The sequence below is a fragment of the Carcharhinus amblyrhynchos genome, chromosome 1 (genome assembly GCF_965287045.1).
Source record: "Carcharhinus amblyrhynchos chromosome 1, sCarAmb.v2.hapA, whole genome shotgun sequence".
NCBI classification, from domain to species: Eukaryota; Metazoa; Chordata; class Chondrichthyes; order Carcharhiniformes; family Carcharhinidae; genus Carcharhinus; species Carcharhinus amblyrhynchos.
This window is the reverse complement of record NC_137324.1, coordinates 180,925,367-180,952,949: the sequence shown is the minus strand read 5'-3', so window position 1 is coordinate 180,952,949 and position 27,583 is coordinate 180,925,367. Positions and strand designations below refer to the sequence as shown.

The 27,583-nt window shown below is 44.3% G+C and overlaps 1 protein-coding gene across 2 annotated transcripts in view; it reads left to right on the top strand.

The window, feature by feature from the left end:
- The first annotated feature begins 1,552 nt into the window (after positions 1-1,552).
- pcgf3 (polycomb group ring finger 3) overlaps positions 1,553-27,583 on the top strand; it is a 138,698-nt gene continuing 112,667 nt past the window's right edge. Inside the window, exon 1 of one of the 2 annotated variants that reach the window (XM_080196403.1) lies at positions 1,553-1,623. In XM_080196403.1, coding sequence (XP_080052529.1) covers positions 1,582-1,623 — 42 coding nt within the window. In that variant the 5' untranslated portion in view covers positions 1,553-1,581. The remainder of the gene's footprint in view (positions 1,624-27,583) is intronic. The other variant, XM_080196413.1, reaches the window with a different exon arrangement.

Here is a 27,583-nt window from a genome sequence, read left to right as displayed (position 1 = left end):
AAGTGTGCCTCAGGGATTGGTGTTGGGTCTACTGTTATTTGTCATTTATATTAATGATTTGGATGAGAATTTAATAAGCATGTTAGTAAGTTTGTAGATGACACCAAGATTGGCAGTATTGTGGACAATGAGTAAGGTTATCTAGGATTGCAACAGGATCTTGATCAATTGGGCCAGTGGACTGACATATGGTAGATGGAGATTAATTTTGTTAAATGCGAGGTGATGCATTTTGGTAGATCAAACCAGGGCAGGACTTACTCAGTGAAAGTTTGGATGCTTGTGAGAGCTATAGAGGAAAGAGATCTCATGATACAGGTTCAGGTTCATAGTTCCTTGAAAGTGGAGTCACAAGTGGACAGAGTGGTGAAGAAGGCATTTGGCAAGCTTGGTTTCATTGACCAGAACATTGAATACAGGAGTTGGGACATCTTGTTGAAGTTATACAGAACACACTTGGAGCACTGTGTACAGTTCTGGTCACCCTATTATTGAAAATATATTATTAAATTAGAAAGAGCGTAGAAACAATTTACTGGGGTGTTACTGGGACTTGATGGTTTGAGTTAGAAGGAGAAGCTGGATAGACGGAGACTATTTTTCCTGGAGTGTTGGAGACTTAGGGGTGATCTTATAGCAGTCTATAAAATAACAAGGGACATAGATCAGCTGGCTAGTCAACATCTTTTTCCAAAGATAGAGCAGTCTAAAACTAGAGGGCATAGGTTTAAGGTGAGAGGGGAGAGATACAAAAGGGTCCAGAGAGGCAATTTTTTTCATTCACAGGGTGTGACTGTCTGGAATAAGCTGCCAGAGCCATTAGTAGAGGAGGGTACAACTTTGTCTTTTAAAAAACATTTAGACAGTTACATGGGTAAGACAGGTATAGAGGGATGTGGACCAAACATGGGCAATTGGACTAACTTAGCGGTTAAACAAGGGCAGCATGGACAAGTTGGGCTGCAGGGTCTGTTTCCATGCTGCAAATCTCTGGCTCAATGATTCTAAAGAATGTAAATGGTGTGTTGGCCTTCATAGCAAGAGGATTTGAGTATAGGAATTGGGATGGTTTGCTGCAATTGTATAGGGCTCTCTGGTACTGAACATTTCCCCTAAAGCTTCTTGCTCAGTTCTTCAGAGATACCTTTTCAAAATGGAATAGAATGGCTGAATGCAAACAATACAGAAAGAGTCCATTCAGCCCATCGATCCTGCACTGACAACAATCGCATCCAGTCCCTATCCCCGTAAGTCCACATATTTACTGTTAGTCCCCAGACACTAAGAGGCAATTTACCATGGTCGATTAACCAACCTGGACATCTTTGACTGTAGGAGGGAACCAGAGCACTCGGAGGGAACCCACACAGACATGGGGAGAATGTGTAAACTCGATACAGTGACCCAAGCCGGGAATCCAACCCAGGTCCGCCATTGCCCTTCTTCCCTCCCTTGTTTTAAGGCACGTGGTTTTCACACCTCACCGCGCATGTGCGGGCCCATTTGGATGCTTGTTGATGACGCATGTGGCCTGTCGCAGGCTGGTGGCGTCACGGGGAGCGCGGCGGCGGTTGTCCATCAATGAGTCCGCCGCCCCTCAGCCTCGCAGCGCCGCGGAGACAGGTGAGTGCCAGCGGCCGAGTAGCCTGCCCGCGGCCGTGCTTCCGTCCCGCACTGCCCGGACTATGTACCGCGGAGAGTACCGCCCCTATCCTAGCCGCCGCCGGCTTCAGAGCGAAAATACACCCAAAGGCGGAGAGAGAGCGGCGTCTGTGAACCAAGGCCGGGGCCCGGGGGGGAGGCTCAGGCCGCGGGGCTGGGGGTGCGAGTGGCCCAATAGGCGAGAATGCTGATCCTTTGTGGCAGCCTCTCTCTGCTCAGGCTTCACGTTTCACTCTGCTTCAGCGTCAGGGCTCACCACCAGGGATCGAGACTGAGCACCCTCCAAATCCTGTCATCCCTCAATACACCCCCTGGATACCCAGTATCCTGTCCTGTCATCACCGCCCCCGTACGCCGTGCTGTCGTCGTCGCGCGCCGTGCTGTCGTCGTCGCGCGCCGTGCTGTCGTCGTCGCGCGCCGTGCTGTCATCGTCGCGCGCCGTGCTGTCATCGTCGCGCGCCGTGCTGTCATCGTCGCCCGCCCGCGCACTGTGCTGTCATCGCCGCCCGCCCGTGCGCCCCTCATCTTTAACTCCTGTTCAGTTAAATTGTATCATATATGAGATCTTAGGCTTCAGTTAAATCCCTCATCCAAAACCTTATATTGGTATTTCCTTGTCCTTGTACTACCTACTAATAGGAAGTTTGCTTCATCTGTCGTATCTAAACTTGTACACCATAATCAAACCTCCAGTTCATCTTTGTACATTTGATAACTGCTATAAGATATTTACTGTCACTGTTGGTATGGTGGTAAGAACTGCTACCAAAGTTTTGATGCCATTTTTGTTTCTCTTACATGAGATCTGATATTTAAAGTGATATCAAGAGAAAAGACCAAATTGGTGATAATTTTGCATCAGTGGGAAGCCTTTACCATTTGTTGCTGTTTAATACCTAGTTGTCAATTCAGTGTGTAACATGCACAGCTTGATAAGAATCCTCGTGATTATGAATCCAGTATTTAGATGAGCAAATTCTTAATAACGTGCTGAAAGATAAGAAATGCTGGAAACACCAAATCCATCAATGTCCCGAAAGAGAACAGAGTTTAACTTTTCAGGTGTAACACTTAGGGGAAGTTGCCTAACAAATATTGGATCTGCACTGAATTTGTTTTTGGGTTCAGTGCTGCTGGTCTTTCCCATATGCGAACCCCCATGTCCCTATGATTGTGAATTTCTCTTATCCAACCCTATCCATAATGAAGATGTGTGAACTGCATAGAGTTATTAGTGCATTGAGAAAGGTCATTCAACCCTTTGAGTCCATGCTGGCTCTCAAGAACAATCCAGTCAGCCCCATTCTCATGTTCAGTTCCTGTTTCTGAAAGTTTATTTTCTTCAAACACACATCCAATTTCCTGCTGAAATCATTGATCTTTTTTGCTTCCACCACCCTTATAAGCAGCAAGAGTCCAGGTCATTACCAAGTACTATGTGGGGGGGAAAAAGGTTCTTCCTTCCATCCCTCATCGAAAACCTTAAATTGGTATTTCCTAGTCCTTGTACTGTCTACTAGTTTGCTTCATCTGTCTTATCTAAACTTGTCGTAATCTTGTACACCCTAACCAATTCTCCTTTCAGTCTCATTTGCTCCAAGGAAAATAACCCCAGCTTCTCCAAACTAACTGTGTACTTCATTTCTGAACCATTCTGATAGATCGCTGCTCTTTCACAAGGACTTTCACACATCCATCTTAAAGTATGGTGACCAGAACAAGACACAGTACTCTTATTGTCACCCAACTGGAACTATATACAAGTTCAGCATAACTTTCCTGCTTTTTGTACTCAGTGCTTCTATTCAAGAAGCCTAAGATCCCATATGCTTTGTTAACCACTCTCTCACTATGTTCTTGCCAACACCATTGATCTATAATCTAACCTCTCTCATACTGCTTTGTTTTTCTATCCTCTCAAGAAAATACTGAACATTCTAATTTCACCAAATCAATTGAACACAAAGCAGCTGATTTGATTTATGTGTATTATTATGAATTAATAAATATAGTTTGGCGGGGGTTGTGGCCAGCACAGTGCTTAGCACTGCTGCCTCACAGCTCCAGGGACTTGGGTTCGATTCCTGGCTTGGATCACTGTCTGTGGAATTTACACATTCTCCCCACGTCTCTGTGAGTTTCCACTGGGTGCTCCAGTTTCTTCCCAAGTCCAAAAATGTGCGGGTTAGGTGCATTGGCCATGCTAAAATTATCCCAAACAAGTAATTTCCCAAAACAATACAACAAGCACTAAGTCGCGTTCTGATACTAAAACATACACCATCATGTTTAAAAAAAGTGAAATTATCTCTTTGATCATTTTGGTAACTGCTCCTTTTAATAAAGTTTTGAAGGGTTTCGCAATTATCTTCTTTATTGTCAGGTTAATAATTTTTCACTTACACTTAAGTTGTCTGTTGTAACTTGAGAACTTTTGGATACTTTAGTGTAACTGTTTTCTGATTTTCTAATGGGATACATCAAGTGAAGATTTTCGTGAAATAGAGGCAATTTACAGTCTTGTAGTTCTGATCTAACAAGCAAAGAAGATCATTCTGAACTTCAGGCTTTGCTAAATTTAGGCTTCTCTTTCTGACTGATTTTAAAATACGTAAAAGGTACACTAAGATACCTTATCTTTTACAACTTTATCCAACAATTTCCTCATTGATACTTTCAAGTGCCATGTTAGTTTCTAGTGTTTGCTAATGCTCCAGTGCTGTATTTATATGATTATTAAAAAGTGCCAGTGTTATGTTTATGATGTTTGCTAATGCTCCTGTTCTATATTTATGATGCTTGCTAAATCTCCAGTGCTGTATTAGTGATGCCTATGTTGTGGTTGGAGTGATACTAAGCTCCAGTGCTTACTGATGTATGCTAAGGTTCTGGTACTGTTAAGGGTGCTCACTAACATTCCAGTGCTGTGTTATGGCTTCTTGTTAATGTTGCAGTGTTGTGCTAATGATGCTTGTTAATGCATCAGTGCTGTCTTAATGATGTTCACAAATGCTTCAGCGCCGTGTTAATGATGGTTAGTGTTGTCCTGGTGATACTTGCCATTGCTGTAGTAGTGTTGATGGCACATGTTAATACTCATGTTAGTTATACTTGTTGATGCTCCAGTGCAGTGTTGATGACATTTGATTATGACACTCATTAATGCTTTTGTGCAGCGTTAGTTATGCTTGAGTACAACATAACAAAATTTGCACATAAGAACATGATACTAAAATAGGTGAGAAAGCAGGCAATGAAGAAGAGATAAAGATTTTAAGATGGATATATTTAGGCTAGGAGAATGGCGTTTCACATGGATAGATGTAAGGTTATTTATTTTAGCCGAAAAAATAGAAAGGCAAATTATTATCTAAATGCAAAGTAGATTCAAAATGTGTCCAGGCAGAGGGATCTGGGTGTCTGTGTTCATGAATCACAGAAAGTCGGTATGTAGGTACAGCATGTAATAAAAAAGGCAAATGGGATGTTATCATTTACTGCAAAAGCACTGAAATATAAAAGTGAGAAGTATTGTTGCGATTGTATGGGTGTCGGTGAGACCACATCTTGAGTATTGTGTCCAATTTTGGTCTCCTTATTTGAGAAAGGATGTGGTGGCATTGGGGGCAGTTCATAGGAAGTTCACTAGATTGATAAATTAAAATGATGTTAAATTATGATGCTTGCTAAATCTCCCGTGCTGTATTAGTGATGCCTATGTTGTGGTTGGAGTGATACTAAGCTCCAGTGCTTACTGATGTACGCTAAGGTTCTGGTACTGTTAAGGGTGCTCACTAACATTCCAGTGCTGTGTTATGGCTTCTTGTTAATGTTGCAGTGTTGTGCTAATGATGCTTGTTAATGCATCAGTGTTAAATTAAAAGCGGATGCGTTTAGAGTAGCTAAGAGTAGTGGGCGAGAAGAGGATTGGGAGAGGTTTAAATGTCAACAAAGAATGACAAAGAAGTTGATAAAGAAGGGTAGGATAAACTGTGATGCTGGGCTAGCGCTTAATATAAAAAAGGATAGGAAGACTTTTTATCAATATATAAAAAGGAAGAGGCTGGCTAGGGTGAACGTTGGACCCTTAGAGGATGAGAGGGGGGCTTAGTGGTAGGGGATGGGGAAATGGCTGAGGCCTTGAATAACTTTTTTGTTTCGGTCTTCACGGAGGAGGACGTGAATAATTTGCTGGGTGTTAACGATGGATAGGATGTTAACGATGGTAGGAGTGGAGTGCCTGAATAACGTTATTGTTACTAGAGAGGTGGTGCTCGACAGACTGGAGGGACTGATTGTGGACAAGTCCCCAGGACCGGATGGAATGCATCCAAGGGTTCTGAAAGAAATGGCGGAGGTGGCAGTGGATGCCTTGGTGATTATTTTCCAAACGTCGCTGGATTCCAGGGAAGTGCCGGAAGATTGAAAAACAGCTAATGTTACGCCGTTGTTTAAGAAGGGTGGCAGGCAAAAGGCAGGGAATTATACGCCGGTTAGTTTAACGTCTGTTGTAGGTAAAATGTTAGAATCTGTGATCAAGGAGAAAATAGCGAGGCGTCTTGAGGAGAATTGTTTGATAGAGCAGACGCAGCATGGTTTCATTAAGGGGAAGTCGTGTCTGACGAATTTGTTGGAGTCCTATGAGGATGTGTCTAGGGCACATAGATAGAGGAGAGCCGGTGGATGTGGTGTTTCTTGATTTTCAGAAGGCGTTTGACAAGGTGCCTCACAAGAGGTTATTACAGAAGGTCAGGGGGCATGGAGTTGGGGGTAGGGTGTTAGCGTGGATAGAGGATTGGCTGTCAGATAGGAGGCAGAGAGTGCGGGTCAATGGGTGCTATTCAGATTGGCGGTTGGTGACTGGTGGAGTGCCCCAGGAGTCGGTGGTGGGGCCTCAGCTATTTACCATTTATATAGATGATCTGGAGGAGGGAACCAAGTGTGAGATGTCGAAATTTGCTGATGACACCAAGATTGGTGGAACGGCAAATTGTGCGGAGGGTGTGGAGAGTCTGCAGAAGGATCTAGACAGGCTGGGCGAATGGGCCAGGAACTGGCAAATAGAATTTAATGTTGGCAAATGTGAGGCTGTCCACTTTGGTAGGAATAATGGTAGGAAGGACTATTTCTTACGTGGCGAAAAACTGCAGCATGCAACGGTGCAGAGGGACCTCGGGGTCCTTGTGCATGAGTCGCAAAAACCCAGCTTGCAGATGCAGCAGGTGATCAGGAAGGCAAATGGGATGCTGGCCTTCATAGCGAGGGGGATTGAATATAAAAGTAGGGAGGCCTTGCTGCAGCTGTATAGGGCACTGGTGAGGCCGCAGCTGGAGTACTGTGTGCAGTTTTGGTCGCCGCACTTACGCAAGGATATTTTGGCCTTGGAGGGAGCTCAGAGGAGGTTTACTAGGCTGATACTGGAGTTGAGGGGGTTGAACTATGAGGAGAGGCTGAATAAACTGGGCTTGTACTCGTTAGAGTTTAGAAGAATGAGGGGAGATCTCATTGAGACATATAAGATGATGAATGGGATGGATAGGATAGAGGTGGAGAGGCTCTTCCCGCTCAGAAAGGACAGTAGGACTAGGGGGCACAGCCTCAAGATAAAGGGGGCGCGGTTTAGAACGGAGTTGAGGAAGAACTTCTTCACTCAAAGGGTGGTGAATCTCTGGAATTCTCTGCCCGTTGAAGTGGTGGAGGCTACCTCGCTAAATATTTTTAAGACGCGGGTTGATGGGTTTTTGATAAGAGAGGGGATTAAGGGTTATGGGGAGAGGGCGGGAATGTGGAACTGAGCCACGACAGATCAGCCATGATCTTATTGAATGGTGGGGCAGGCTCGAGGGGCTAGATGGCTTACTCCTGCTCCTATTTCTTATGTTCTTATGATTCCGGGGATGAAAAGGTTTACATGTGAGAGATTAAACAGTTTGGGTTTATACTCGTAGTTTAGGAGGATGAGAGGGTATCTGTTTGAAATATATAAAATACCAAAAGGGATTGATAAAATAAAGTGACCAAATAAGAACATAAGAAATAGGAGCAGGAGTAGGCCATGTAGCCCTTCGAGCCTGCCCCGCCATTCAATAAGATCATGGCTGATCTGTCGTGGCTCAGTTCCACCTTCCCGCCCTCTCCCCATAACCCTTAATCCCCTCTCTTATCAAAAACCCATCAACCCGCTTCTTAAAAATATTTAGCGAGGTAGTCTCCACCACTTCAACAGGCAGAGAATTCCAGAGATTCACCACCCTTTGAGTGAAGAAGTTCCTCCTCAACTCCGTTCTAAACCGCCCCCCCCCCTTTATCTTGAGGCTGTGCCCCCTAGTCCTACTATCCTTTCTGAGCGGGAAGAGTCTCTCCACCTCTATCCCATCCATCCCATTCATCATCTTGTACGTCTCAATGAGATCTCCCCTCATTCTTCTAAACTCTAACGAGTACAAGCCTAATTTATTCAGCCTCTCCTCATAGCTCAACCCCCTCAACTCCGGCATCAGCCTAGTAAACCTCCTCTGCGCTCCCTCCAAGGCCAAAATATCCTTGCGTAAGTACGGCGCCCAAAACTACACACAGTACTCCAGCTGCGGCCTCACCAATGCCTTATACAGCCGCAGCAAGACCTCCCTACTTTTATAGTCAATCCCTCTCGCTATGAAGGCCAGCATCCCATTCGCCTTCCTGACCACCTGCTGCACCTGCAAGCTGGGTTTTTGCGACTCATGCACAAGGACCCCGAGGTCCCTCTGCACCGTCGCCTGCTGCAGTTTTTCTCCACGTAAGTAATAATCCTTCCTACCATTATTCCTACCAAAGTGGACCACCTCACACTTGCCAACATTAAATTCCATTTGCCATTTCCTGGCCCATTCGCCCAGCCTACCTAGATCCTTCTGCAAACTCTCCACACCCTCCGCACAATTTGCCGTTCCACGAATCTTGGTGTCATCGGCAAATTTCGACACCCTACACTCAGTTCCCTCCTCCAGATCATCTATATAAATGGTAAATAGCTGAGGCCCCAGCACCGACCCCTGGGGCACTCTGTTTCCCTTTTGGGGCAATCTCAAACAAGAGGTCATAGGTGTAGAGGCAGTAGATTTAAAATTGAGATGAGGAGCAACAACTTGCAGAAGCTGGTGAGTATAATATGGAAAAAGATTTTTAGTAGGAGGAAGAAATGTGCAGTGTATTTTTCAATGATAAGAAATTAGAAAGTGTAGATGTACAAAGGGTGCTCTCATAAATAAGTCGCTGAAAGCTAACGTGCAGACACTGCAAACAACTAGGAAGGCAAATAGTCTGTTAACATTTGTCGCAAAGGATGCAGTACAGGAGTAGCAAAGTCTTGCTTTAATTGTAAAGGAGCTTGGTTAGACTGCACCAAGAGTTCTGTTTTAGTCCCTTGACCTTAGAAAGGATATCATTGCCACAGAGGGAGTGCAACAAAGGTTCAACAGACTTGCTCCAGGGATGGCAGGACTGCCCTATTCGGAGAGCTTTGGGAAACTGGACCAGTGTTTTCTAGAATTTTGGAGAATGCGAGGTGATCACATTGAAAGCGACAGAATATGTCAGGTTGGATTGTTCAAGCTGCGTGTGGCCCCAGATTGATTGGTGAAAATGCTGGTGAGGGTACTGAGTGAGTTTGAAGAATTTTACAGGAGACTGTTTCTCTTCTTCATTTGCTGCTGATAGGCTCACCGTAGATCCTATCAGCAGGAAACATGGGATTGAAACAGGCTGTGATTTGAAGAGCCGCAAACAATCAGGGACTACAGGCACGTGAAGATAGATACTCAGGAGTGCGAGAGAGAGAGTACGTGCGTGAGAGAGAAAGCCGAGCGGGTGGGAGCGTGTGTCGCCTACATGTCCACAGCAATGTTGGTTGACTCTTAACTGCCCTCGGGGATGGGCAATAAATGCTGGCCCAGCAAGTGATGCTCACATCTCGTGAACAAATAAAAAAACTAAGGTGCCACATGCAACATTAATAGGCTATATGAGGGCTCATTGTGTTGGGTGTAATATTTTTAGCAAGGATAGAGGATTGGTTAATGGATAGAAAGCGTAAATGGGGCTTTTCCATTTTTTTGCCAGGCAGTGAATGTTAGAATGCCACAAGGATTAATAAGAAATAGGAGCAGGAGTAGGCCATCTAGCCCTTCGAGCCTGCCCCGCCATTCAATAAGATCATGGCTGATCTGTCGTGGCTCAGTTCCACATTCCCGCCCTCTCCCCATAACCCTTAATCCCCTCTCTTATCAAAAACCCATCAACCCGCGTCTTAAAAATATTTAGCGAGGTAGCCTCCACCACTTCAACGGGCAGAGAATTCCAGAGATTCACCACCCTTTGAGTGAAGAAGTTCCTCCTCAACTCCGTTCTAAACCGCCCCCCCTTTATCTTGAGGCTGTGCCCCCTAGTCCTACTGTCTTTTTTGAGCAGGAAGAGTCTCTCCACCTCTATCCTATCCATCCCATTCATCATCTTATACGTCTCAATGAGATCTCCCCTCATTCTTCTAAACTCCTAATTCTAAACTTCTTCATTCTAAACATTCTTCTAAACTTCTAATGCTGGGCCTCAGCTGTTTACAATCTATATGAATGATTTACATGAAGAGACAGAATAATATATCAAAGTTTGCTGACAACACAAAGCTTGACAGGAATGCAAGCTGTGAGGGGGACACAAAGAAGCTGCAAAGAGATGTCACACACTCACTCAGCCTGGCTGTATGATTGGCAGGTGAAGTACAATGGAAGGAAATGTGAAGTTGTTCACTTTAATAGAATACAAAAGCATAACCTTTTGTTTAAAAGGTGTGAAACTTGCAAGTATTAATGTTGAGAGACTTGAATGTGTGTGCAGGTGCAGCAAGCAATTGATAAGCCAATTGGCATTTTAGCTATTATTGCAAGTGGATTGAACTACAACAATAAAGAAGCCTTGCTACAATTGCACAGATGAGTCTACATCTGGGATACAATATGCAGATTTGGTCTCCATATAGATACACTTGCCTTAGAGGTGCTACAGCAAAGGTTCACTAAATTAGTCCCTAGGATGAGAGAACAGGAATAAAGGAGTAATTTTCAGGTTGGCAGGCTGTGACAAGTGGGATAATGCAACCTCTCTCTCCCCTGAAGTCTTGCTGTTCTAACCTTTGTCTCCCAAAGCCTCCTGTTTTAACCCCTCTCTCTCCCTAAGTCACCCTGTTTTAACCTGTCTCTCTACCAAAGCCTCCCTGTTTTAACCTCTCTCTCTCCCACATCCTCCCTGTTTTGACCTCTCTCTGCCCCGAAGTCTAACTGTTTTGGATACTGATGTGGAGGAAAGTCCATCAGGGGACAGAACAGTAATGGACAGAGCGAAGGCACCACAGTTAGCCCTGCTGCATGAAGGGAAGCTACAAAGCATAGCAAAGCAATAGTGGTAGGAGATTCAAAAGTCAGGGCCACAGATCGTTGCTTCTGTGGCTGTGAAAGGAACTCCAGGATGATAATTTGCCTCCCTGGTGGCAGGGTCCTGGGTGTCTCTGAGGGGGTACATCCTAAAACAGGAGGGAAATCAAACAGATGTCATTGTCCACATTGGTATGAATGACATAGATAGAAAGAGTAGCGAGGTCCTGCAATGGCAGTTTAGGGAGTTAGGTAGAAGATCAATATCCTGGCTGGGAGGTTTGCTAGCGTGGTTCGGGTGAATTTAAACTTGTGTGGCAGGGGGTTGGGAATCAAGATAGTAGGCCAGCAAGTGTAGAGACTGGGGCTGAGCATGGGACCAAGGACAGGCTAGCTAAGAGGAAGAGCAGGCTGGGGGAGGTCGAACTCAGTGGGCCTGGAGGCCTGGAGTGCATCTGCTTCAATGCAAGGAATATAACAGTTATGACAAATGAACTTAGAGCCTTGATTCATGCACAGAGCAGCACGGCTTCATTAAAGGGAAGTCGTGTCTGACAAATTTACTGGAATTCTATGAGGATGTGTCTAGGGCGGTGGATAGAGGAGAGCCGGTGGATGTGGTCTTTCTAGATTTTCAGAAGGCGTTTGACAAAGTACCTCACAAGAGGTTATTGCAGAAGGTCGAGGGACATGGAGTTGGGGGTAGGGTGTTAGCTTGGATAGAGGATTGGTTGTCAAATAGGAGGCAGAGAGTGGGGGTCAACGGGTGCTATTCGGATTGGCGGATGGTGACTAGTGGAGTGCCCCAGGGGTCGGTGCTGGGGCCTCAGCTTTTTACCATTTATATAGATGATCTGGAGGAGGGAACCGAGTGTAGGGTGTCGAAATTTGCTGATGACACCAAGATTGGGGGAACGGCAAATTGTGTGGAGGGTGTGGAGAGTCTGCAGAAGGATCTAGGTAGGCTGGGCGAATGGGCCAGGAAATGGCAAATGGAATTGAATGTTGGCAAGTGTGAGGTCGTCCACTTTGGTAGGAATAATGGTAGGAAGGATTATTACTTACGGGGCGAAAAACTGCAGCAGGCGACGGTGCAGAGGGACCTCGGGGTCCTTGTGCATGAGTCGCAAAAACCCAGCTTGCAGGTGCAGCAGGTGGTCAGGAAGGCGAATGGGATGCTGGCCTTCATAGCGAGGGGGATTGAATATAAAAGTAGGGAGGTCTTGCTGCAGCTGTGTAGGGCATTGGTGAGGCCACAGCTGGAGTACTGTGTGCAGTTTTGGGCGCCGCACCTGCGCAAAGATATTTTGGCCTTGGAGGGAGTGCAGAGGAGGTTTACTAGGCTGATACCGGAGTTGAGGGGGTTGAGCCATGAGGAGAGGCTGAATAAACTGGGCTTGTACTCGTTGGAGTTTAGAAGAATGAGGGGAGATTTCATTGAGACGTATAAGATGATGAATGGGATGGATAGGATAAAGGTGGAGAGACTCTTCCCGCTCAAAAAAGACAGTAGGACTAGGGGGCACAGCCTCAAGATAAAAGGGGGGCGGTTTAGAACGGAGTTGAGGAGGAACTTCTTCACTCAAAGGGTGGTGAATCTCTGGAATTCTCTGCCCGTTGAAGTGGTGGAGGCTACCTCGCTAAATATTTTTAAGACGCGGGTTGATGGGTTTTTGATAAGAGAGGGGATTAAGGGTTATGGGGAGAAAGCGGGAAAGTGGAACTGAGCCACGACAGATCAGCCATGATCTTATTGAATGGTGGGGCAGGCTCGAAGGGCTAGATGGCCTACTCCTGCTCCTATTTCTTATGTTCTTATGTTCTAACTCAGATGTGGCTGCAGTAAGAGACTTGGTTAAAAGAGGGACAGGACTGGCAGCTAAATGTTCTAGGATATAGGTTTTTTAGGCAAGGCAGAAGAGGTGGGGGAGTTGCAGTGTTGGTTAGGGAACAATGTTACAGCTGTATAGAGGGAGGACACCTTGGAAGAATCATGTAATGAGACACTGGGGGTAGAGCTCAGAAACAGGAAAGGTGCAGTCACTATGATAGGGGTGTACTACAGGCCTCCGAACAGCCCATGGGAAGTTGAACAGATATGTGAGCAGATTCTGGACAGATGTAGAAATAGGGTTGTAGTGAGAGATTTTAATTTTCCTCATAATGACTGGAAATCCCTTAGGGCAACAGGTCCAGATAATGAGGAATTTAAGTGTGCCCAGGAGGGCTTTTCGGAACAACATGCAGATAGTCCAACAAGAGAAAGGGCTATACTGGACCTGGTGCTGGGGAATGAGCCTGGTCAGGTCATCAAAGTTGCAGTGGGGAAAAATATGGCGAACAGTGACCACAATTCCGCAAGTTTTTGGATACTCATGGGAAAGAAGAATGTTGTGCTAGGCTTAAGGTGCTAAATTGGGGGAAGGCTAACTACAACCAGTTTAGGCAGGATTTGGAGGCTGCTGTTTGGGAGAGTCTTTTTGAGGGTAAATCCACATCTGGCATCTGGGAATCTTTTAAGGAGCAGTTAATCGGAGCACAGGACAGGCATGTGCTTGTGAAAAGGAAAATCAGGTAAGGCAGGATTTGGGAACCATGGATGATGAGAGAAATTGCAAGTCTAGTCAAAAAGAAAAAGGATGCATACGTAAGTTCTAGGCAACTAAAAACAGATGAAGCACGTGAAGAATACAGGGAAAGTAGAAAACAGCTCAAACAGGAAGTTAGGAGGGCAAAAAGGGTCACAAGATGTCCTTGACAAACAGGATTAAGGAAAATCCCAAGGCATTTTATACATATATTAGGAGCAAGAGGATAGCTAGAGAAGAGGTGGTCCACTCAAGTACAAGGTAGGGAAATTATGCATAGAACCAAAGGAAGTGGGTGAGATCCTTCATGAGTATTTTGCATTGGTATTCACAAAGGAGAGGGACGCATCGATTGATGGTGTCTCAGAGGGGTGGTAAACCTTCTCGAGCAAGTTATCATTACGAGGGAGGAAGTGTTAGACCTCCCTACTTTTATATTCAATCCCCCTTCATAGCGAGGGGGATTGAATGTAAAAGTAGGGAGGTCTTGCTGCAACTGTACAGGGCACTGGTGAGGCCGCAGCTGGAGTACTGTGTACAGTTTGGGCCGCTGCACTTGTGCAAGGATATTTTGGCCTCAGAGGGAGTGCAGAGGAGGTTCACTAGGCTGATACCGGAGTTGAGGGGGTTGAGCTATGAAGAGAGGCTGAATAGACGGGGCTTGTACTCGTTGGAGTTTAGAAGGATGAGGGGGGATCTTATTGAGACGTATAAGATGATGAAGGGGATGGATAGGGTAGAGGTGGAGAGGTTCTTCCTGCTCAGAAAGGACAGCAGGACTAGAGGGCACAGCCTCAAGATAAGGGGGGAACAGTTTAGAACAGACTTGAGGAGGAACTTCTTCACTCAAAGGGTGGTGAATCTCTGGAATTCTCTGCCCGTTGAAGTGGTGGAGGCTACCTCGCTAAATATATTTAAGACGCGGGTAGATAGGTTTTTGGTAGGCAAGGGGATTAAGGGTTATGGGGAGAGGGCGGGAAAGTGGAACTGAGCCACTTCAGATCAGCCATGATCTTATTGAATGGCGGGGCAGGCTCGAGAGGCTAGGTGGCCTACTCCTCCTATTTCTTATGTTCTTATATTGAAAGCATTAAGATAGACAAATCCCCAAGACCAGATGGCACCTATTCCAGATTAGTGAGGGAGACAAGAGGAAATTTTTGGGCTCCTATCAGAAGTCTTTGTTTCCTCGGGTGAGACCCCAGAGAACTGGAGGATAGCTAATGTTCCCCCATTATTTAAGAAGGGTAACAAGGATCATGCAGATAATTATAGGCCAGTGAGCTTCAGTGATTGTGAAATTGTTGGAGAAGATTCTTAAGGATAGAGTCTATGTATATTTGGAACTGAATGGTCTGATTAGCGACGGGCAGCATGGTTCCGTATGATGGAGGTCATGTCTCACTAATTGAGTTTTTTGAGGGGATGACAATGATTATTGAGGGACGGGTCGTGGATGGTGACTGCATGGATTTTAGTAAAGCATTTGTTAAGGTCCTTATGGCTGGTTGGTGCAAAAGATTAAATCACGTGAGATTAAGAGTGAAGTAGCTGGATGGATTCGGAACTGGCTTGGCCATAAAAGATAGAGGATAGTGGTGGAAGGGTGTTTTGTGAATGGAGGTCTGTAACTAGTGATGTTCACAATAAGAAGTCTCATAACACCAAGTTAAAGTCGAACAGGTTTATCGGTTTTGGAGCAGTGCTCCTTCATCAGGTAAGTGGGAGTTCTGTTTACAAACAGGACATATAGACACAAACTCAATCTACAAAATAATGGTTGGAATGCAAATCTTTACAGGTAATTAAGTCCTACAGACAACGTGAGTGGGAAGAGGGTTAAGCACACAGGTTCAAGAGATGTGTATTGTCTCCAGCCAGGGCAGTTAATGAGATTTTGCAAGCACAGGCAAGTCGTGGGGTTACAGATGGAGTGACGTGAACCCAAGAGCCCAGTTGAAGCCGTCGTTGTGTGTGGAACTTGGCTATCAGTCTCTGCTCAGCGACTCTGCGTTGTGTGTCGTAAAGGCCGCCTTGGAGAACGCTTACCCGAAGATCAGAGGCCAAATGCCCATGACCACTGAAGTGTTCCCCAACGGGCAGAGAACAGTCTTGCCTGGTGATTGTCGAGCAGTGTTCATTCATCCATTGTCATAGCATCTGCATGGTCTCCCCAATGTACCATGCCTTGGGACATCATTTCCTGCAGCGTATCAAGTAGACAAACTTGGCCGAGTCATGGTGTTCTCGCATGAGATGATGGCATCCGTGTCGATGATCAGGCACATTTTGCAAAGATTGCTGCGGCAGGGTTGTGTGGTGTCGTGGTCATTGTCTCTTGAAGGCTGGGTAGTTTGCTAGTAGTGTTCCACAGGATCAGTGCTGGGACCTCTGCTGTTTGGACTGCATATAAATGATTTGGAAGAAAACGTAGCTGATCTGATTAGCAAGTTTGCAGATGATACCAAGATTGGTGAAGTTGCGGATCGTGATGGAGATTGTAAGAGAATACAGCAAGATATGGATAGTCTGCAAAATTGGGCAGAGAAATGGCAGATGCGGTTTTATTTGGATAAAGCAAGATGATGTGTTTTGGTAGATCCAATTCAGGTAAAATAAATGGCAGAACCATCAGGAGCAGAGACACACAGAGACCTGGGAGTTCAGGCTGACAGATCCTTAAAATAGGCAGTACAGGTGGAAAAGATAGTAAAGAAAGCGTATGGCATGCTTGTCTTCATCGGCAGGGCATCGAGTATAAAAGTTGGCAAATTATGTTATAGTTACATAAAATGTTAGTTCGGCCACATTCCGAATACTGTGTCCAATTCTGGTGGCCACATTCCCAGAAGGATGTGCAGGCTTTGGAGGAGTACAGAAACGGTTTACCAGGATGATTTGGTTTGATTTATTATTGTCACATGTATTAGTATACAGTGAAAAATATTGTTTCTTGTGCGCTATACAGACAAAACATACCATTCATAGAGAAGGAAATGAGGGAGTGCAGAATGTAGTGTTACAATCATAGCTAGGGTGTAGAGAAACATCAACGCTATGCGAGATAAGTCCATTCAAAGGTCTGATGGCAGCAGGGAAGAAATTGTTCTTGAGTTGGTTGGTATGTGATTTCCAACTTTTGTATTTTTTTCCCGACAGAAGAAGGTGGAAGAGGGTACGTCCAGGTGAATGGGGTCCTTAATTATGCCGGCTGCTTTGCCAAGGCAGCGGGAAATGTTTTGGAGGGTATTAGCTATGAGGAGAGATTGAATAAACTGGGATTGCTGCCCCTGAAAAGACAGAGGCTGAAGGGCAACCTGATGGAAATTCATAAAATTATGAGGGGCATAGAAAGGATGAACAGTTGGAAGCTTTTTCCCAAGGCAGAAATGACAATTACAAGGGGCACAAGTTCAGGGAAAGGGGGGAAAGGTTCAGTTGAGATGTGTGTGGGAGATTTTTTTACACAGATGGTGGTGGTGGCCTGGAATGCACTGCCAAGTGAGGTGGTTGAGACGGACATGTTAGTGACATTTGAGACTTATCTGGATAGACACATGAACAGATGGGGAATAGAGGAATACAAGCGGTTGGTCTAGATAGGACAGTGTGATCAGTATCGTCTTGGTGGGCCAAAGGGCCTGTTCTGTTCTTTGTTTTAACCTCTCCCTCCTCTGATGTCTTGTTGTTTTAACCTGTCTCTCCCAAAGTCTCACTGTTTTAACCTCTGTCTCCCGAAATCTCAATCTTTACTGGACTAACCCACTTGAGTTATTTGGAAAGCCAAGACTGGAGAATATTTAGGGAGCATTTGAACCATAGAATCCCTACAATGTAGAAGGAGGCCATTTGGCCCATCGATTCTGCACTGACCACAATCCCACTCAGACCCTATTCCTGCAACCCCACATATTTACCCTGCTAATCCCCCTGACATTAAGGTAAATTTAGCATGGCCAATCAACCTAGCTTGCACACCTTTGGACTGTGGGAGGAAACCAGAGCACCCTGAGGAAACCTACGCAGACACGGGGAGAATGTGCAGACTCAGCACAGACAGTAACTGGAAGCTGGAATTGAACCTGGGTCCCTGGTGCTGTGAGGCAGCAGCACTAACCATTGTGCCACCATGCCACCAAATTTGCTTTGCTTCTGCTTTTGTGAATATTTACTCCAGTGGATTGAGTGAAAAACACCAATCATTCTGGAACAAGTTTGCCAAGGTTCATTGTGATTTAGTCCTGGAAGTCATTTTAAGACAACATTTTTGATTGCATTCTGCAAAAGAAAATTTGATCACTTTTTTGCCACGTTTTTATTCCCCTTTTCAATTTAAAGTCAGCATTCCTGAAGCAAAATATTGATTTTTCCTTTATGAACTCAACAAATTGGATTTGAGGTTTTGTCTTTTGGCGTGAAACGTTTTGCCATTAGTGAGATCTGGAAACATAGAAACGAGGAAGGTAGGAGCAGAAGGAGGTCATTTGACCCTTCAAATCTGCTCCACGATTTATTACAATTATGGCTGATCATCCAACTCGATAGTATAATCCTGCTTTCTCCTCATAACTTTTGATCCCATTCGCCCCAAGTGCTATATCCAGCTGTCTCTTGAATACATCTATATCAAGCCCTATCTTAATATAAATTTTGTTGATTGAAATAAAAACCTACTTCAGTGTCAGAACATTAAGCTACAACTCTGAACTTCTTTTGTTCAAACAATATATTTGATCTGTTTCTCATTTCCTGGATTGAGAGCTGGATAGCCAAACTGATTGGTGTAAATGTTGGCTGGACTTGGTCTTGCCTTATTTACAAATGTCTATATGATAAAAACTGAACTTAAGTATCAGAATAGTTCAAAATCTGATGGCCTATTCAAGAAGACAGATATTTTTGGTTTCGCCAGAACCAGTGTATACTTAATGTTGTATTTGCATTGCAATTGTTACCATGCTTGAGTATCCTGTAGATTGTTATTGCTTTCAAAAGATATAAAGCTCTTGTCATGTAAAGGTAAAGTTGCCACAATCCCAGATGACCATAGGCTGCTTTCCCCTTTGAGGGGGAGAGCTCAGTGGTGCTGATTTAACCTGAGGGTCACCATACCTCAGGTGAGGGGCAAGACTGAGAAGGCAGGACCTTCATGAATAACCTCAGCTGATAATGAATTAAACCCCCGTAGTTGGTGTCACTCTGCATTATGAACCGGCCGTCCAGTGGACATTGCAGACACCTACTTAATAATGTGTCCTCAGTTTCCCCTTTCCAGCATTGAAAAACTAACATGCCAGTTCATATGGTATTAATTAACATGGTGTAATTTGTAATTTTAAATTAGAACTTTAGAACATTACAGCACAGAAACAGGCCCTTTGGCCCTTCTTGCCTGTGCCAAACCGTTTTTCTCCCTAGTCCCACTGACCTGCACCTGGGCTATATCCCTCCACACCCTCTCATCCATGTACCTGTCCAAGTTTTTCTTAAATGTTAAAAGTGAGTCCGCATTTACCACTTCATCTGGCAGCTCATTCCACACTCCCACCACTCTCTAAGCGAAGGAGCCCCCCCTAATATTCCCTCTAAACTTCTCCCCCTTCACCCTTAACCCATGTCCTCTAGTTTTTTTCTCCCCTAGCCTCAGTGGAAAAAGCCTGCTTGTATTCTCTCTATCTATACCCATCATAATTTTATACACCTCTATCAAATCTTCCCTCGTTCTTCTATGCTCCAGGGAATAAAGTCCTAACCTATTCAATCTCTCTCTGTAACTCAGTTTCTCAAGTCCCGGCAACATCCTTGTAAACCTTCTCTGCATTCTTTCAACCGTATTAATATCCTTCCTGTAATTAGGTGACCAAAATTGCACACAATACTCTAAATTCGGTCTCACCAATGTCTTATACAACCTCACCATAGCATTCCAATGCTTATACTCAATACTTGGATTTATGAAGGCTGAAGTTCCAAAAGCACTCTTTACGATCCTATCTACCTGTGACGCCACTTTTGGGGAATTGTGTATCTGTATTCCCAGATCCCTCTGTTCTACTGCACTCTTCAGAGTCCTACCATTTACCTTATATGTTCAACCTTGGTTTGTCCTTCCAAAGTGCAATACCTCACACTTGTCTGCATTAAACTCCATCTGTCATTTTTCAGCCCATTTTTCTAGCTGGTCCAAATCCCTCAGCAAACTTTGAAAACCTTCCTCGCTATCCACTACACCTCCAATCTTTGTATCATCAGCAAATTTGCTGATCCAATTTACCACATTATCATCCAGATCATTGAAAAAGATGACAAACAACAATGGACCCGCACTGATCCCTGTGGCGCACCACGAGCCATAGGCCTCCACTCAGAGAAGCAATCCTCCACTGCTGCTCTTTGGCTTCTTCCACTGAGCCAATGTCTGATCCACATTACTACCTCTCTATGTATACCTGGCAACTGAACCTTCTTAACTAACCTCCCGTGCAGGACCTTGTTAAAGGCCTTACTGAAGTCCATGTAGACAACATCCACTGCCTTCCCTTCATCCACTTTCCTGGTAATCTCCTCAAAAAAGTCTAATAGATTGGTTAAACATGACCTACCATGCACAAAGTCATGTTGACCCTCCCTAATAAGTCCCTGCCTAGGCAAGTATTTGTAGATCCTATCTCTTAGTACTCCTTCCAATAATTTACCTACCATTGATGCCTTTAATTTATATTGCACCTGCTTGCAGTTATTGTACATCATTGCTAACATTTTTAGAGATTGTTTGGTGATCTCTGCTTATTCATTGTTGGTTTTTTAATGATTTGTTAAGATGTATTAAGAGATTGTGAATTTGTTGTAGTTTTCGTTGTGTCAAGAGGGAATTTGAGGCACTCCTCATGATTTACACCACATCCAGTTTTTGCTCTGAATGTAACTACTTGATTATTGAGATGGTGCAAAATAGTATTCCGTGTTCTAAATTATTTTCAAGGTGATTTTGTTGATATAGACCAAGATGGACTGAGAAGGCTGATACCTTTATTACTTGAGGGTAACGGTATCCTGTAGGTTATTAATATTAGTTGTGCTTGTTGGGATGGCTTCTCATTCTCAGAATACTGATTTAGATTGTGCTGTGGTGTTCTGTGACAAACTTGATCTTTATTGCAGAGCTGAGCGGTTTATTGCATTCATAATAGAATACACTGTCCTTACAAATTTTAAGTTTATCTATCTATTTATTGGTTGAGAATTTCATAGTGTTTTTAGTAGAAGAGGGCAACCTATTAAGTTATTAGCTGCTATTTGACAGTGTCCAAATTAGAACACATCACTGCATTTAAAATAATTCCTTTTGTGTTGGTCTTTTCATTGCTTTCATAAGCTGTACTCTTGCTTGTTGAGTGCCTAGTCCATGTACACAAATGTCCACTTCAACCCTCTCTGTTACCTCTTCAAAAAGCTCCAGCAAGTTAGTTAAAGATGATTTTCCCAAACAAATTTATGCTGGTTTTCCTTAATTAACCCAAATTTGTCCAAGTGGCAATTCAAGTGACAATCTTGCACTGAATTATTGTTTCAAAGAAGTCTCCCTACCACCAAAGCTAAACTGACTGGCCTCTGCACCCTGTTAAGGAAGATTGGTAACTTCTGGGCAATGCCTCTGCAACTTCCACTCTCATCGTGGGCCGAAGGGCCTGTTCTGCACTGTAATGTTCCCTCAGCGTCCTTAGATGCATCTCATTTGGTCTTGGTGTTTATCAGTTTAACTACAGACAGTCTATCTAATTCCTCCTTCTTGCCAAATTTAAATCCTTCTTCTGTATTTATTACCACTTTTTTCACCGTGACCTGGATAGCATCATTTTCCTTGGTGAAGATAGATGCAAAATGTTCAATAAATATCTCATCTGGCCAGTAGATCTCTCAGGCAATATCACCAAAAACAAATCAGCTGGTTATTCTTCTTATTTGTTATTCTGCTTTGTGCAAGTTAGCTGTTAATTTCTTACGCAAGGAAGGAAATTTAACTTCAAAAATTAATCCATATAATGCTTTTGGACATCCTGAGGGCACAAAACCTAAACAACATACCAGATGATAATTATTAATTTGTCAAAAAGGAATCAATTAAATCAGTAATTTTAATTAAGGAATTATTTTAAAATGGAGTGGTGTGGAAAACTTTTTTGTGTAATTAGAATTATTCAGTAATTCAGACGAATTGATTCTGATTTAACAGGATTATGCTGTGTAACAGTGGAAACTCTTTATTCAATTACATTTTACTTTTCACTGCAACAGCTATTAAACACAGTAAGAAGTCTCAGAACACCAGGTTAAAGTCCAACAGATTTATTTGTTAGCACAAGCCACAAGCTTTCAGAGCACTGCTCCTTCATCAGGTGAGTAGGAGTTCTGCTCACAAACAGGACATATAAAGACACACACTCAATTTACAAAATAATGGTTGGAATGCGAGTCTTTACAGGTCATCAAATTTTAAAGGTACAGACAATGTGATTGGAGAGAGAGGGTTAAGTACAGATAGTGTATCTGTAACCCCCACAACTTGCCTGGGCTTGCATAATCTCACTAACTATCCTGGCTGGAGACAATGCGGTTAGGTTGATTGGCCAAGCTAAGAAGTTGCCCCTTAGTGTCTACAAATGCGTAGGTTAGAGGGATTAGTGGGTGTAGTATATGGGGATATGGGGTAGGTCCTGGGTGGGATTATGGTCGGTGCAGACTCGATGGGTCGAAGGGCTTCTTTCTGAACTGTAGTGTTCTATGATCTATGATCTTCAACTTATGCTTAATCCTCTCTCCACTCACATTGTCTGTACTTTTAAGACTTGTTTACTTGTAAAGACTTGCATTCTAACCATTATTTTGTAAATTGAGTTTGTGTTTTTATATGCCCTCTTTGTGAACAGAACTCCCACTCACCTGATTTTCAGAAGGCGTTTGACAAGGTGCCTCACAAGAGGTTATTACAGAAGGTCAGGGGGCATGGAGTTGGGGGTAGGATGTTAGCGTGGATAGAGGATTGGCTGTCAAATAGGAGGCAGAGAGTGGGGGTCAATGGGTGCTATTCGGATTGGTGGTTGATGACTAGTGGAGTGCCCCAGGGGTCGGTGCTGGGGCCTCAGCTATTTACCATTTATATAGATGATCTGGAGGAGGGAACCAAGTGTGAGGTGTCGAAATTTGCTGATGACACCAAGATTGGTGGAATGGCAAATTGTGCGGAGGATGTGGAGAGTCTGCAGAAGGACCTAGATAGGCTGGGTGAATGGGCCAGGAACTGGCAAATGGAATTTAATGTTGGCAAATGTGAGGTTGTCCACTTTGATAGGAAGGACTATTACTTACGTGGCGAAAAACTGCAGCATGCGATGGTGCAGAGGGACCTTGGGGTCCTTGTGCATGAGTCGCAAAAACCCAGCCTGCAGGTGCAGCAGGTGGTCAGGAAGGCGAATGGGATGCTGGCCTTCATAGCGAGGGGGATTGAATATAAAAGTAGGGAGGTCTTGCTGCAGATGTATAGGGCACTGGTGAGGCCGCAGCTGGAGTACTGTGTGCAGTTTTGGTCGCAGCACTTACGCAAGGATATTTTGGCCTTGGAGGGAGTGCAGAGGAGGTTTACTAGGCTGATTCCGGAGTTGAGGGGGTTAAACTATGAGGAGAGGCTGAATAAACTAGACTTGTACTCGTTAGAGTTTAGAAGAATGAGGGGAGATCTCATTGAGACATATAAGATGATGAATGGGATGGATAGGATAGAGGTGGAGAGGCTCTTCCCGCTCAGAAAGGACAGTAGGACTAGAGGGCACAGCCTCAAGATAAAGGGGGGGTGGTTTATCACAAAATTATCACAAAATTTACTCAGGTTCTGGATTTACTAGCTGCGATGATGAGATGCCAGCGTTGGACTGGGGTAAGGAACTTCTTCACTCAAAGGGTGGTGAATCTCTGGAATTCTCTGCCCGTTGAAGTGGTGGAGGCTGCCTCGCTCAATATTTTTAAGACGCGGGTTGATAGGTTTTTGATCGGCAAGGGAATTAAGGGTTATGGGGAGAGGGCGGGAATGTGGAACTGAGCCACGACAGATCAGCCACGATCTTGTTGAATGGCGGGGCAGGCTCGAGGGGCTAGATGGCCTACTCCTGCTCCTATTTCTTATGTTCTGATGAAGGAGCAGCGCTCTGAAAGCTTGTGGCTTGTGCTATCAAATAAACCCTGTTGGACTTTAACCTAGTGTTCTGAGACTTCTTACTGTGCTTACCCCAGTCCAACGCTGGCATCTCATCATCGTAGCTAGTAAATCCAGAGCCTGAGTAAATTTTGTGATAATTTCTTAAATCCACTAGCCTAGATCTGGGTATGCTCCATTACTCTATCAACAAAAGGTAGGGTAGAACAGTGGTTAGCATGCTGCCTCACAGCGCGAAGGATGTGGGTTTGATTCTGACCTTGGATGACTGTCTCTGTCTCTGCATGGATTTCCTCCAGGTGCGTGGGTTTCCTTCTACACTCCAAAGCTGTGCAGGTTGGGTGGATTGGCCATGCTAAATTGCACCTTAGTGTCCCAAGATGGGTAAATTAGGTGAATTAGCCATGAAAAATGCATGGGTTTATGTGATAGGATGGAGGGGAGGGTGAGATTATTTTTGGAGGGTCAGTGCAGACTCAATGGGTCAAATAGCCTCTTTGTGCAATGTACAGATGATATGGTTCTAACTTACTGGTGTTTTGATTGAATTGCCCTTATAGTATTGGTTATGCTAAAATTCTCCCTCAGTGTACCCAAACAGGCACCGGAGTGGGGCAACTAGGAGATTTTCACAGTAACTTCATTGCAATGTTAATGTTAGCCTGCTTGTGACATTAATAAATAAACTTTAAAAAAAACTTTAAATGTTGCTCTTTACAGCATTATTATATTTGCTGATTGCATTTGTTTTTGTTTCGGACTTTTTTATTGCTTATTTTTTCCTTTGCTTTCCTGTTGTCAATATGGAAACTGCACATAGTTCCACAGGAGCTGTCTGAGTGATAATTATTTATGTGTGACATAATAACAGTGTTTCTGACACAAAGAATCTCACTGTATTATGCTTTGGAATTGGTTCAGGCCTTTGTATCCAATTCTTCATTTCCTGGGCTGGATATTGCTGGCAAGATCAGCATTTTTGGCCAGGATCTGAGAAGTGGGAAGCAGGAGATCCGGTGTCAAGGAGCAGTTAAGCCTGACCTTCGCTTCTTGGCTTTTGGCTAAGATCAAGTGTAGTATCGACATGCTGCATTTGGTGGAAGTCATTAGGTTACATCTCAGCTTCATTTGGAGCAATTTTTTAAAGCGGTATCTTGGCCTTTTGGCTAAGATGCATATGAGATCAAGCCTTGGAGGAGGAGCTACACCTACTCCAATCAGCTTGGATCATGTAGATCAAGCCCAAGACAGGAGGTGAGAGCCCTGTCTTGTCAGCTTGTTGAGACTCTGAATTGGACTTGATTGGATTGAATTGGAATATTAAAAAAAATTTATTTCTCCTCTTTCAGGTACCATGCCCTAAGATGGCATTGGCAACCGTGAGCTTCCATTGGATTGGCCCATGGATATGTTTGGCAATGTACTGCAGTGGTTTGTCATTGCCTTTTGTGGTACTTATTCCTAATTGTGCTGGAAAAGGTGGCAAAGAGCCACCTGAGAATCATAGAATCCTAGAACTTCTTGAGCCATTTCAGTCAGTGTGGTAAAAGCACTCCCACAGCACTGTTAGGGAGGGTGTTCCAGTTCTTTGACTCAGTACTAATGAAAGAACGGCAAAATATTTCTATGTCAGCATGGTGTGTGGAATGGGGATGATTGTATTCCCATTCACATGCTGCCCTTGTCCTGTGTAGTAGAGGTTGTGCATTTGTGGGGTGCTGCTTAAGCAGACTTAACAAGTTGTTGCAGTTCATTTTTCAGACTGCACACACAGCAACCACAGTGTGAGGTGCTGGTCAAGCAGTTTCGTTTGTAACGGATGGTCAAGCTTCTTGAGTGGTGTTAGAGCTGCACTCATCCTGGCAACTGTTCATCAATCTGATTGGTACATTGCAAATAATGGGCAGGTTTTGGAGAATCAGATATGTTGATTCACTCATTGCAAAAAGCCCAACGTCTGATCGTTCTTGCAGCGACGGTATTTATGCATCAAACTGTGGGTCGTGACCCCAGTGGGGACATGGGATGAGCAGTTGGGATTGCAAGCTTGATGGGTGAGGAGAAGGGGAGAGATTAGACTTTGTCTTATTGGAGTTGGTCATTGCTTGACATTTGGATGGTGTGAGTGTTCCTTGCCACTTACTAAACCTATCCTGAATGTTGTCCGGATCTTGCATGCAGACACAAACTGCTTCAGCCTCTGAAGAGTTGTGAATGAAATTGAATATTTTTCAATCGTCATTGAATATTTGCACTCTTGACCTTATGTTAGAGGGAAGAAACACAGAAATTAGAAGCAGGGGCAGGCCATTCGACCTTTTGAGCTTGCTCCACCACTCATTATGATCATAACTGATAATCAAATTCAATATCCCGATCCCTTCCCTCCCCCATATCCCATCATTCTTTAGCCCAAAACCTATACCTAATTGCTTCTTGAAATCAGATAACGTTTTGGCCTCAACTACATTCTGTGGTAGTGAATTCCACACATTCACCACCGCCTCTGGGTGAAGACATTTCTCCTCACCTCAGTCCTAAAAGGTTTACCCCTTATCCTCAAATTATGACTCTCTAGTTCTGAACTCCCCCACCATCAGGAACATGCTGGATCTACCCTTTCTAACCCTTTGCGGTGGCACGATGGCACAGTGGTTGCACTGTTGTCTAACAGCTCCAGGGACCCAGGTTCAATTCCGGACTTAGGTGACTGTGTGAAGTTTGCATGTTCTCCCTGCGTCTGTGTGGGTTTTCTTCAGGTGTTCCAGTTTCCTCCCACACTCCAAAGATGTGCAAACTCCACACAGACAGGGGCCCGAGGCCGGAATTGAACCTGGGTCCCTGATGCTGTGAGGCATCAGTGTTAACCACTGTGCCACAGTGCTGCCCCAATGCGGATCGAATGCAGTCTTGATGTCAAGGGCTGTCAATCTCGTCTCTGGAATTCAGCTCTTTCGTTCATGTTTGAACCAAGGTTATAATGAGGTCAAGAGCTGAGTGACCCTGGTGAAACCCAAACCGAGTGTCACTGAGCAGGTTATTGCTGAGCAGGTGTTACTTGATAGTACTATTGATGACCCCTTTCATCAGTTTACTGATGATTGCGAATAGGCTGGGAAGTAATTGGCCAGATTTGTCCTGCTTTTATGTACAGGACATACCTGGGCAATTTTCCACATTGTCCGGTAGGAGCCAGTGTTGTAACTGTATTGGAATAACTTGGCTAGGGGAGCAACATGTTCTGGAGCACAAATCTTCAGTACTATTGCCAGAACGTTATCAGGGCCCATTGCCTTTGCAGCATCTCGTGTCTCCAACCGTTTCTTGATATCACATGGAATGAATCAAATTTGCTGGAGACTGGCATCCGAGATACTGGGAACCACTAAAGGAGGTTGAAATAGATCATCCATTTGGCCCTTCTGGCTGAAGATTGTTGTGAATGTTTCAGCCTTTTGAAAGTGCATTATAACATTGGTAGGAGTTTTTGTGAAGTCTTGTCTTAACACTGAGGCATACATGCTAAATGAGAACAGATATACCTCGGCATATCTAAAAATGAGGTGTCAGCCTGATGATGCTAACAAACAGGACTACTTGCATGCCAAACAGCATAAACTGCAAGTGATAGACAGAGCTAAGTGGTCCCACTTTTGCACTGATGTGCTGCCTCCATCATTGAGGATGGGGATATTTGTGGAACCTTCTCCTCCATTGAA